This window comes from Haematobia irritans, unplaced genomic scaffold (genome assembly GCF_050003625.1).
Source record: "Haematobia irritans isolate KBUSLIRL unplaced genomic scaffold, ASM5000362v1 scaffold_6, whole genome shotgun sequence".
Classification (NCBI taxonomy): Eukaryota; Metazoa; Arthropoda; class Insecta; order Diptera; family Muscidae; genus Haematobia; species Haematobia irritans.
Genome location: NW_027445819.1, coordinates 829,793 through 843,623, shown reverse-complemented (window position 1 = coordinate 843,623; position 13,831 = coordinate 829,793). Strand labels below are relative to the sequence as shown.

At 34.1% G+C, this 13,831-nt stretch overlaps 2 protein-coding genes across 2 annotated transcripts; both read left to right on the top strand.

Annotated features, from left to right (window-relative positions):
* Positions 1 to 5,529: 5,529 nt before the first annotated feature.
* On the top strand, positions 5,530 to 5,940 carry LOC142242677 (histone H3). The gene has a single exon (XM_075314238.1). It carries the CDS (start codon positions 5,530 to 5,532, stop codon positions 5,938 to 5,940), a length of 411 nt encoding a protein of 136 aa, XP_075170353.1.
* Positions 5,941 to 11,731: 5,791 nt separating this feature from the next.
* On the top strand, positions 11,732 to 12,142 carry LOC142242676 (histone H3). The gene has a single exon (XM_075314237.1). The coding sequence runs from the start codon at positions 11,732 to 11,734 to the stop codon at positions 12,140 to 12,142; it is 411 nt and encodes a 136-aa protein (XP_075170352.1).
* The last annotated feature ends 1,689 nt before the right edge of the window (positions 12,143 to 13,831 follow it).

Below are 13,831 nucleotides of genomic sequence, written 5' to 3'. Positions count from 1 at the left end.
TTTCCATTTTTTCGTACTCATTCACAATTTATTTTCTATTAATTTATTTTTTCAAAAGAAGAAAAGATATAAGTAGGAGGATTTGTTTCTTATTTTCATCTAATGCTACATTCAATGCGGCAAACATTTTATGAAATATTTTCTAACCCTATATGGCAAACTTTTCGTAACAAATCGGAGATTATTTTTGAATTTTCTAGGGTGTTTATTGTTTATATATTTCCTAAAGTCGTTAGACTTAAATTTATTCCCTCTGCTGTTATAATTCTTTTAGTTTTTTTTTTGCGAAATTTTATATCAAAAATAGCCAATTACTTTACTTCTTTGGCTAGAGGTGGTATATCAGCTATGGCAAATTTTTATTCATAGTATTTCGATTTAAAATTTTGTTAAAATGGTATTATAATCCGACATGTATTTTTTCTACGATGTTTTAATATTTTTCATATATACATTTCATTTCTTTTGCAAATATTTTAATTTTATGGTTTCAACTATATTCAACATTGTTAACATCGCTGTACATGATATACCACACCTTCACGATTATTTTAACTTTTCGTTACAATTTGACACTTTTTATTAATAATGTTATATTTTAGTATAAATGTGTGATTTCTATTATATTTTTGAATGAAAATTTCCTAAAACATTTTTAGTTTTGAGCTTTGAAATTAATTTGCAGAAAAACTTTTATTCATGGAAAATATCCCAATATGATGAATTCCACTGTCATAGACGACATAATATAATTGAATATTTTACCATGAAAACTATGCAAATTGTATAATTTTTTCGTATTTCTTTAAAGAAAACATATCAAGATTCCCTATAATTTTTTTATTTTATACAATTTTCAATAAAAATAGTAAAATTTATATAATTTAGTTGGAAATTTATGATGACACTTTTATAAACTTACAACTCAAAAGATTATAATACTCTAGCCCTTCAATATTATTAATTGAAATTCTTTTTGTCATTTAGGTGGATATCTCTACTAGAGAAATGTGATAAATTCCAATTAAATATATTTACTATGTCATCATAAATTTAATTATTCTATCAAAACTTTTGTGAAAAAATTTATTCTCTTCCACACAAGAATTCACAAAATTTCGTAGCTGACTACTATGTACTTCTCATAATTCCGATGTACCCAAGAATAGCTAGTTCGAACGGTAAAAATCATATATAATAAACGTACACGCGTGTTAGTGTATATTAGTGCTTGAAGTGAATCAAAGTGAAAAACAAAAACATGTCTGACGCCGCCGTAGTTGAAGCCACCGCATCTCCAGTTGCCGCTGTTGAGAAAAAGGCACCTAAAAAAGCTGCTGCCAAGGCAAAGAAGCCCTCTGCTGCCCCATCTCATCCACCAACCCAACAAATGGTCGATGCTGCCATCAAAACATTGAAAGAACGTGGTGGTTCATCATTGCCTGCCATCAAGAAATATTTGGCCAGCACCTACAAAGTTGATGCCCAAAAATTGGCTCCCTTCATCAAGAAGTATTTGAAAGGCGCTGTTGCCAGTGGAAAATTGATCCAAACTAAAGGTAAGGGTGCATCTGGTTCATTTAAAATGTCTAAAGCAATGAGCGCCGAAAAGAAGAAGGCCCCAGCTGGTGATAAGAAAAAGAAGGCTGCCGCACCCAAAAAGGCCAGTGGAGAAAAGAAGGCTGCTGCAAAGAAACCTTCTGCCGCTAAGAAGACAGCAGAAAAGAAGAAGACCGAAAAGGCTAAGGCTAAAACTGCCAAAAAGACCGGTACAGTTAAAGCTAAACCAGCAAAAACCGCCGCCAAGGCCAAGGCCTCCGCCACAAAACCAAAAGCACCCAAGGCAAAAACAGTAGCAGCAGCCAAACCCAAAAAGGCTGCCAAGAAACCAGCTGCTAAAAAAGCCGCCGCCAAGAAGTAAATTTTCTATTTCATGGCAGAATGATTATTTTCGATATTCGAAAGCAGTTTATCTAACAGCCCTTTTCAGGGCTACAAAATATCTTTGAAAAAGAGAACAAATTTTATGCAAACAATTTTGTTTTGTTACCTAATTTTTATTTAAATAAATATACATTGTACTTAATCTATTTTTCACGGTAAAATTGAAATTTATAATCACATGTTTTATGGGAATTTTTCCAAAACTGGATTAGCCAATTGGGATGTGGTAATAAACCACAGCAATTAGAATTCTAGAAAAAAAGGTTTCATGTACCTACGCATAGAGTCATCATCAAAACTCACACACACACACACATCCTTTAACTCTACGCCATTTACAGTAATGCATACGATCAATGTAATAAAGTCTTTTACTCTGAGAAAAATATTATAGCGACGTTATTATAATGAAGAAAAATAAAAAGAAGAAATATTGAAGAAACAGTAATGAAATGCCAAATTAGAATTTTAATAGAAGTTAGACATAGTAATGAAATGCCATAATAGAATTTTAATAAAATGAAGATTACAACATTGAATTTTTCTTAGTTGAAAAATCAATTATTTCTTATTATTCGATGGAAGATGTATTTTTTTTTTTTATTGAAATAAAATAAAGATATTTTGTTTTTAGTTGATCAACAAAGAAAATCTCTTTTTTAATGATTTTTGTGGCCCTGAAAAGGGCCTTTGATGGTGGAGGAAATAAATTTTCGACGAAATATAAAGCCATTTACTTGGAGCTGGTGTACTTAGTAACGGCTTTGGTACCTTCACTGACAGCGTGCTTAGCCAATTCACCGGGCAATAATAGACGAACGGCAGTTTGGATTTCCCGACTGGTGATGGTGGAACGCTTGTTGTAGTGAGCCAAACGAGAGGCTTCGGCGGCAATACGTTCGAAGATATCATTAACGAAACTGTTCATGATGCTCATTGCCTTTGAAGAGATACCAGTATCGGGATGTACTTGCTTCAACACTTTGTAAATGTAGATGGCATAACTCTCCTTACGCTTGGTGCGTCTCTTGGTCTTGTCACCCTTTGTGATGTTCTTTTGGGCTTTGCCGGCCTTCTTTGCTGCTTTACCACTGGCTTTTGGAGGCATTTTCACTATTTTTTTTTTCACACAAACACTGTTTACACTGTTCAAAAGAGAATTTTGTGTGTGCGCAGCGATGAGCACACATTTGTACCATTTCGTGGACAAGATATTCAGGTAGCGGAAAACGAGCCTCTTCGTGCAGCAAAACAACCCTCAAATGTATTAAATAGCTCGAACGAAAAGTATATAAAGAACTGACAACTAGTTAAACGCTATCATTAGTGTTTTGTGAAGTGAAGTGAAAAAGAAAAAACAATTGAAACATGTCTGGACGCGGTAAAGGTGGCAAAGTTAAGGGAAAGGCAAAGTCTCGTTCCAATCGTGCTGGGCTTCAATTCCCCGTCGGTCGTATTCATCGTCTTTTGCGCAAAGGCAACTATGCTGAGCGTGTTGGTGCTGGAGCTCCAGTTTACTTGGCTGCTGTGATGGAATACTTGGCCGCTGAAGTTCTTGAATTGGCTGGTAACGCTGCTCGTGACAACAAAAAGACAAGAATTATCCCTCGTCACTTGCAATTGGCTATCCGTAATGACGAAGAATTGAACAAATTGTTGTCCGGTGTCACCATTGCTCAAGGTGGTGTATTGCCAAACATCCAAGCTGTTCTCTTGCCCAAGAAGACCGAAAAGAAGGCTTAAATTATCTACAAGAAAATGTAAATACAGACCATCGTATCTCTATCAAACAACAATCCGTCCTTTTCAGGACGACAAAACATTTTTAAAAAGAGAAAAAATATTTTCAAACAATATAATTTCATACATACTTTCTTTCTGTAACAATAAAATTTACTATAAAAAAATTTATATGAAGATATTCATCTGTCATGGCATCGAAAAATTTCGCCACTTCATATTTTCATTTTGTTCCTATCTAATGCCATTTATTCCTAAAGGTGAGTACTATGTTCGAGTTTTTCACCAAAACACTAAATTAAAAGTGCAAAAATATATATGAAGACGATAACATTTTTATCAAGTCTCTTCAAATTATGGATGGAAAGGATCCAATGTATTGATTGCGAACCATTTAATATTTCAAAATTAATTGATTAAAAAAAGTAACCGTGAAAATAAGCTGGTTTTCAGCTTGAAAACTGAACATAGTACTCAGCTTAATATCGAAAAACAACAAATTCCCACCAATTTCATTAAGAGAGCATTCGTTTTCTGAGCCGAAGTGTTTTAATTTTCATCTGTATCAACCCTGATTATTTACTACATATGTATCTTTTGTATGCTTTGGCAAAGCCGAAGTCTAGTAGGATCGTAAGTGTTCGTAACTTCTAGCGGGAAGTTGCAAATAGTTGATGACAGAGAAAGCTGTTTGTATCAATACATACATAACTGATTTCTGCAAAAAGAGAGTAAGAACGTCACGCAAAAGAACAAATGACACTAGGATCGAGTACAGTGCAACATAGAATCATTTTCTTTGATTTCTGCAAAAAGAGAGTAAGAGAATCATAGAATCATTTTCTTTGGGGAATGGGACGAGAAATGACATATAGAGAATTGCATATATGTTTCGTATGTATTACATTCGTAGTGTTTTTCTTTTGTAGCGTATGTCATGTTTTTCAGAAAAATAGCATAGTAGTCGCCTTTGGTAAGTCCATACATAATTGTTTCATTGGGTTAGTAACAATGTTTTGCCGACGGCAAACCAAATGTTTGTAATTTTATTTAAACCAAGTAAATTTAAAATTTTATTATTAAAATAATTAAATAAATTTGTAACAAGATGATCTCTTTTGTAAATATATTTTGTGGTCCTGAAAAGGACCGATTGTTTTTGTATTAAAGTATTTAAATATTCTCCAAATAGCGTCAAGAAAATGTTTAACCGCCGAAACCGTACAAAGTGCGGCCTTGTCTCTTCAAAGCGTAGACGACATCCATAGCGGTGACGGTTTTACGCTTAGCATGTTCGGTGTAGGTGACAGCATCACGAATAACGTTTTCCAAAAACACCTTGAGGACACCACGGGTTTCTTCGTATATCAATCCAGAGATACGTTTTACACCGCCACGACGAGCCAAACGTCTGATTGCAGGCTTGGTAATACCTTGGATGTTATCACGCAACACTTTACGATGACGTTTAGCGCCACCTTTTCCCAAGCCTTTGCCACCTTTACCACGACCAGTCATTTTTCACTTTTAAATTTCACTTCACGAATGATGCACAAGAACTAATACTGTTCCAGCCTCATTTCGCTTCTATTTATACAAAAATGCCCTGAAATGCTTACTAATATTAATGACACGATCTACCCTCGGGTTCGTTCGTGTATACTTCGTGTTTATACAGGCAGCTGTAAGATACAATATTTCAATCTTTCCCTACACACACCCTTAACTAACAGTTTGCGCGCTCAATTTTTCTATAAATATGCGCGTTCATGCTCGGCACACAAGTAATAACGTTTTGACAGTGTTTGTGTTCATATCTTGTGAAGTGAAGAATTAAAGTGAAAAATGGCTCGTACCAAGCAAACTGCCCGTAAATCTACCGGTGGCAAAGCCCCTCGTAAGCAATTGGCTACTAAAGCTGCTCGTAAGAGTGCCCCAGCCACCGGCGGTGTCAAGAAGCCCCATCGTTTCCGCCCTGGTACCGTTGCTTTGCGTGAAATCCGTCGTTACCAAAAGAGCACAGAATTGTTGATCCGCAAATTGCCTTTCCAACGTTTGGTTCGTGAAATTGCCCAAGATTTCAAAACTGACTTGCGTTTCCAGAGTTCTGCTGTCATGGCCTTGCAAGAAGCTAGCGAAGCCTACTTGGTTGGTCTATTCGAAGATACCAACTTGTGCGCTATCCATGCTAAGCGTGTCACCATCATGCCCAAGGATATCCAATTGGCCAGACGTATTCGTGGAGAACGTGCTTAAATTTTTGACATATTAAAAGCCAACTTTTTTTACAAAAACAATCGGTCCTTTTCAGGACCACAATATTTTTATAAAAAGAGAAAATTTTTTTTCAATACTTTACAGTTGACAAGAATTTATTCTTTATTATTTGATATCAATAAACTATATTGCATTTGTGTTTTTTTTTTTTTTTGTATTAGGTTGGATATGAAGGGAATGTTGTTATATGATGTAGATTTTGCTTTCCAATGGTTTTACATTTTTTCGTACTCATTCACAATTTCCATTTTTTCGTACTCATTCACAATTTATTTTCTATTAATTTATTTTTTCAAAAGAAGAAAAGATATAAGTAGGAGGATTTGTTTCTTATTTTCATCTAATGCTACATTCAATGCGGCAAACATTTTATGAAATATTTTCTAACCCTATATGGCAAACTTTTCGTAACAAATCGGAGATTATTTTTGAATTTTCTAGGGTGTTTATTGTTTATATATTTCCTAAAGTCGTTAGACTTAAATTTATTCCCTCTGCTGTTATAATTCTTTTAGTTTTTTTTTTGCGAAATTTTATATCAAAAATAGCCAATTACTTTACTTCTTTGGCTAGAGGTGGTATATCAGCTATGGCAAATTTTTATTCATAGTATTTCGATTTAAAATTTTGTTAAAATGGTATTATAATCCGACATGTATTTTTTCTACGATGTTTTAATATTTTTCATATATACATTTCATTTCTTTTGCAAATATTTTAATTTTATGGTTTCAACTATATTCAACATTGTTAACATCGCTGTACATGATATACCACACCTTCACGATTATTTTAACTTTTCGTTACAATTTGACACTTTTTATTAATAATGTTATATTTTAGTATAAATGTGTGATTTCTATTATATTTTTGAATGAAAATTTCCTAAAACATTTTTAGTTTTGAGCTTTGAAATTAATTTGCAGAAAAACTTTTATTCATGGAAAATATCCCAATATGATGAATTCCACTGTCATAGACGACATAATATAATTGAATATTTTACCATGAAAACTATGCAAATTGTATAATTTTTTCGTATTTCTTTAAAGAAAACATATCAAGATTCCCTATAATTTTTTTATTTTATACAATTTTCAATAAAAATAGTAAAATTTATATAATTTAGTTGGAAATTTATGATGACACTTTTATAAACTTACAACTCAAAAGATTATAATACTCTAGCCCTTCAATATTATTAATTGAAATTCTTTTTGTCATTTAGGTGGATATCTCTACTAGAGAAATGTGATAAATTCCAATTAAATATATTTACTATGTCATCATAAATTTAATTATTCTATCAAAACTTTTGTGAAAAAATTTATTCTCTTCCACACAAGAATTCACAAAATTTCGTAGCTGACTACTATGTACTTCTCATAATTCCGATGTACCCAAGAATAGCTAGTTCGAACGGTAAAAATCATATATAATAAACGTACACGCGTGTTAGTGTATATTAGTGCTTGAAGTGAATCAAAGTGAAAAACAAAAACATGTCTGACGCCGCCGTAGTTGAAGCCACCGCATCTCCAGTTGCCGCTGTTGAGAAAAAGGCACCTAAAAAAGCTGCTGCCAAGGCAAAGAAGCCCTCTGCTGCCCCATCTCATCCACCAACCCAACAAATGGTCGATGCTGCCATCAAAACATTGAAAGAACGTGGTGGTTCATCATTGCCTGCCATCAAGAAATATTTGGCCAGCACCTACAAAGTTGATGCCCAAAAATTGGCTCCCTTCATCAAGAAGTATTTGAAAGGCGCTGTTGCCAGTGGAAAATTGATCCAAACTAAAGGTAAGGGTGCATCTGGTTCATTTAAAATGTCTAAAGCAATGAGCGCCGAAAAGAAGAAGGCCCCAGCTGGTGATAAGAAAAAGAAGGCTGCCGCACCCAAAAAGGCCAGTGGAGAAAAGAAGGCTGCTGCAAAGAAACCTTCTGCCGCTAAGAAGACAGCAGAAAAGAAGAAGACCGAAAAGGCTAAGGCTAAAACTGCCAAAAAGACCGGTACAGTTAAAGCTAAACCAGCAAAAACCGCCGCCAAGGCCAAGGCCTCCGCCACAAAACCAAAAGCACCCAAGGCAAAAACAGTAGCAGCAGCCAAACCCAAAAAGGCTGCCAAGAAACCAGCTGCTAAAAAAGCCGCCGCCAAGAAGTAAATTTTCTATTTCATGGCAGAATGATTATTTTCGATATTCGAAAGCAGTTTATCTAACAGCCCTTTTCAGGGCTACAAAATATCTTTGAAAAAGAGAACAAATTTTATGCAAACAATTTTGTTTTGTTACCTAATTTTTATTTAAATAAATATACATTGTACTTAATCTATTTTTCACGGTAAAATTGAAATTTATAATCACATGTTTTATGGGAATTTTTCCAAAACTGGATTAGCCAATTGGGATGTGGTAATAAACCACAGCAATTAGAATTCTAGAAAAAAAGGTTTCATGTACCTACGCATAGAGTCATCATCAAAACTCACACACACACACACATCCTTTAACTCTACGCCATTTACAGTAATGCATACGATCAATGTAATAAAGTCTTTTACTCTGAGAAAAATATTATAGCGACGTTATTATAATGAAGAAAAATAAAAAGAAGAAATATTGAAGAAACAGTAATGAAATGCCAAATTAGAATTTTAATAGAAGTTAGACATAGTAATGAAATGCCATAATAGAATTTTAATAAAATGAAGATTACAACATTGAATTTTTCTTAGTTGAAAAATCAATTATTTCTTATTATTCGATGGAAGATGTATTTTTTTTTTTTATTGAAATAAAATAAAGATATTTTGTTTTTAGTTGATCAACAAAGAAAATCTCTTTTTTAATGATTTTTGTGGCCCTGAAAAGGGCCTTTGATGGTGGAGGAAATAAATTTTCGACGAAATATAAAGCCATTTACTTGGAGCTGGTGTACTTAGTAACGGCTTTGGTACCTTCACTGACAGCGTGCTTAGCCAATTCACCGGGCAATAATAGACGAACGGCAGTTTGGATTTCCCGACTGGTGATGGTGGAACGCTTGTTGTAGTGAGCCAAACGAGAGGCTTCGGCGGCAATACGTTCGAAGATATCATTAACGAAACTGTTCATGATGCTCATTGCCTTTGAAGAGATACCAGTATCGGGATGTACTTGCTTCAACACTTTGTAAATGTAGATGGCATAACTCTCCTTACGCTTGGTGCGTCTCTTGGTCTTGTCACCCTTTGTGATGTTCTTTTGGGCTTTGCCGGCCTTCTTTGCTGCTTTACCACTGGCTTTTGGAGGCATTTTCACTATTTTTTTTTTCACACAAACACTGTTTACACTGTTCAAAAGAGAATTTTGTGTGTGCGCAGCGATGAGCACACATTTGTACCATTTCGTGGACAAGATATTCAGGTAGCGGAAAACGAGCCTCTTCGTGCAGCAAAACAACCCTCAAATGTATTAAATAGCTCGAACGAAAAGTATATAAAGAACTGACAACTAGTTAAACGCTATCATTAGTGTTTTGTGAAGTGAAGTGAAAAAGAAAAAACAATTGAAACATGTCTGGACGCGGTAAAGGTGGCAAAGTTAAGGGAAAGGCAAAGTCTCGTTCCAATCGTGCTGGGCTTCAATTCCCCGTCGGTCGTATTCATCGTCTTTTGCGCAAAGGCAACTATGCTGAGCGTGTTGGTGCTGGAGCTCCAGTTTACTTGGCTGCTGTGATGGAATACTTGGCCGCTGAAGTTCTTGAATTGGCTGGTAACGCTGCTCGTGACAACAAAAAGACAAGAATTATCCCTCGTCACTTGCAATTGGCTATCCGTAATGACGAAGAATTGAACAAATTGTTGTCCGGTGTCACCATTGCTCAAGGTGGTGTATTGCCAAACATCCAAGCTGTTCTCTTGCCCAAGAAGACCGAAAAGAAGGCTTAAATTATCTACAAGAAAATGTAAATACAGACCATCGTATCTCTATCAAACAACAATCCGTCCTTTTCAGGACGACAAAACATTTTTAAAAAGAGAAAAAATATTTTCAAACAATATAATTTCATACATACTTTCTTTCTGTAACAATAAAATTTACTATAAAAAAATTTATATGAAGATATTCATCTGTCATGGCATCGAAAAATTTCGCCACTTCATATTTTCATTTTGTTCCTATCTAATGCCATTTATTCCTAAAGGTGAGTACTATGTTCGAGTTTTTCACCAAAACACTAAATTAAAAGTGCAAAAATATATATGAAGACGATAACATTTTTATCAAGTCTCTTCAAATTATGGATGGAAAGGATCCAATGTATTGATTGCGAACCATTTAATATTTCAAAATTAATTGATTAAAAAAAGTAACCGTGAAAATAAGCTGGTTTTCAGCTTGAAAACTGAACATAGTACTCAGCTTAATATCGAAAAACAACAAATTCCCACCAATTTCATTAAGAGAGCATTCGTTTTCTGAGCCGAAGTGTTTTAATTTTCATCTGTATCAACCCTGATTATTTACTACATATGTATCTTTTGTATGCTTTGGCAAAGCCGAAGTCTAGTAGGATCGTAAGTGTTCGTAACTTCTAGCGGGAAGTTGCAAATAGTTGATGACAGAGAAAGCTGTTTGTATCAATACATACATAACTGATTTCTGCAAAAAGAGAGTAAGAACGTCACGCAAAAGAACAAATGACACTAGGATCGAGTACAGTGCAACATAGAATCATTTTCTTTGATTTCTGCAAAAAGAGAGTAAGAGAATCATAGAATCATTTTCTTTGGGGAATGGGACGAGAAATGACATATAGAGAATTGCATATATGTTTCGTATGTATTACATTCGTAGTGTTTTTCTTTTGTAGCGTATGTCATGTTTTTCAGAAAAATAGCATAGTAGTCGCCTTTGGTAAGTCCATACATAATTGTTTCATTGGGTTAGTAACAATGTTTTGCCGACGGCAAACCAAATGTTTGTAATTTTATTTAAACCAAGTAAATTTAAAATTTTATTATTAAAATAATTAAATAAATTTGTAACAAGATGATCTCTTTTGTAAATATATTTTGTGGTCCTGAAAAGGACCGATTGTTTTTGTATTAAAGTATTTAAATATTCTCCAAATAGCGTCAAGAAAATGTTTAACCGCCGAAACCGTACAAAGTGCGGCCTTGTCTCTTCAAAGCGTAGACGACATCCATAGCGGTGACGGTTTTACGCTTAGCATGTTCGGTGTAGGTGACAGCATCACGAATAACGTTTTCCAAAAACACCTTGAGGACACCACGGGTTTCTTCGTATATCAATCCAGAGATACGTTTTACACCGCCACGACGAGCCAAACGTCTGATTGCAGGCTTGGTAATACCTTGGATGTTATCACGCAACACTTTACGATGACGTTTAGCGCCACCTTTTCCCAAGCCTTTGCCACCTTTACCACGACCAGTCATTTTTCACTTTTAAATTTCACTTCACGAATGATGCACAAGAACTAATACTGTTCCAGCCTCATTTCGCTTCTATTTATACAAAAATGCCCTGAAATGCTTACTAATATTAATGACACGATCTACCCTCGGGTTCGTTCGTGTATACTTCGTGTTTATACAGGCAGCTGTAAGATACAATATTTCAATCTTTCCCTACACACACCCTTAACTAACAGTTTGCGCGCTCAATTTTTCTATAAATATGCGCGTTCATGCTCGGCACACAAGTAATAACGTTTTGACAGTGTTTGTGTTCATATCTTGTGAAGTGAAGAATTAAAGTGAAAAATGGCTCGTACCAAGCAAACTGCCCGTAAATCTACCGGTGGCAAAGCCCCTCGTAAGCAATTGGCTACTAAAGCTGCTCGTAAGAGTGCCCCAGCCACCGGCGGTGTCAAGAAGCCCCATCGTTTCCGCCCTGGTACCGTTGCTTTGCGTGAAATCCGTCGTTACCAAAAGAGCACAGAATTGTTGATCCGCAAATTGCCTTTCCAACGTTTGGTTCGTGAAATTGCCCAAGATTTCAAAACTGACTTGCGTTTCCAGAGTTCTGCTGTCATGGCCTTGCAAGAAGCTAGCGAAGCCTACTTGGTTGGTCTATTCGAAGATACCAACTTGTGCGCTATCCATGCTAAGCGTGTCACCATCATGCCCAAGGATATCCAATTGGCCAGACGTATTCGTGGAGAACGTGCTTAAATTTTCGACATATTAAAAGCCAACTTTTTTTACAAAAACAATCGGTCCTTTTCAGGACCACAATATTTTTATAAAAAGAGAAAATTTTTTTTCAATACTTTACAGTTGACAAGAATTTATTCTTTATTATTTGATATCAATAAACTATATTGCATTTGTGTTTTTTTTTTTTTTTGTATTAGGTTGGATATGAAGGGAATGTTGTTATATGATGTAGATTTTGCTTTCCAATGGTTTTACATTTTTTCGTACTCATTCACAATTTCCATTTTTTCGTACTCATTCACAATTTATTTTCTATTAATTTATTTTTTCAAAAGAAGAAAAGATATAAGTAGGAGGATTTGTTTCTTATTTTCATCTAATGCTACATTCAATGCGGCAAACATTTTATGAAATATTTTCTAACCCTATATGGCAAACTTTTCGTAACAAATCGGAGATTATTTTTGAATTTTCTAGGGTGTTTATTGTTTATATATTTCCTAAAGTCGTTAGACTTAAATTTATTCCCTCTGCTGTTATAATTCTTTTAGTTTTTTTTTTGCGAAATTTTATATCAAAAATAGCCAATTACTTTACTTCTTTGGCTAGAGGTGGTATATCAGCTATGGCAAATTTTTATTCATAGTATTTCGATTTAAAATTTTGTTAAAATGGTATTATAATCCGACATGTATTTTTTCTACGATGTTTTAATATTTTTCATATATACATTTCATTTCTTTTGCAAATATTTTAATTTTATGGTTTCAACTATATTCAACATTGTTAACATCGCTGTACATGATATACCACACCTTCACGATTATTTTAACTTTTCGTTACAATTTGACACTTTTTATTAATAATGTTATATTTTAGTATAAATGTGTGATTTCTATTATATTTTTGAATGAAAATTTCCTAAAACATTTTTAGTTTTGAGCTTTGAAATTAATTTGCAGAAAAACTTTTATTCATGGAAAATATCCCAATATGATGAATTCCACTGTCATAGACGACATAATATAATTGAATATTTTACCATGAAAACTATGCAAATTGTATAATTTTTTCGTATTTCTTTAAAGAAAACATATCAAGATTCCCTATAATTTTTTTATTTTATACAATTTTCAATAAAAATAGTAAAATTTATATAATTTAGTTGGAAATTTATGATGACACTTTTATAAACTTACAACTCAAAAGATTATAATACTCTAGCCCTTCAATATTATTAATTGAAATTCTTTTTGTCATTTAGGTGGATATCTCTACTAGAGAAATGTGATAAATTCCAATTAAATATATTTACTATGTCATCATAAATTTAATTATTCTATCAAAACTTTTGTGAAAAAATTTATTCTCTTCCACACAAGAATTCACAAAATTTCGTAGCTGACTACTATGTACTTCTCATAATTCCGATGTACCCAAGAATAGCTAGTTCGAACGGTAAAAATCATATATAATAAACGTACACGCGTGTTAGTGTATATTAGTGCTTGAAGTGAATCAAAGTGAAAAACAAAAACATGTCTGACGCCGCCGTAGTTGAAGCCACCGCATCTCCAGTTGCCGCTGTTGAGAAAAAGGCACCTAAAAACAACTAGTGTTTTGCCGACGGCATTTGATTTTTCTGAATCTAAAGACAATCGAACATTTTAATTGTGATTTTTTCCGACGGCATTTGTCAAGAGT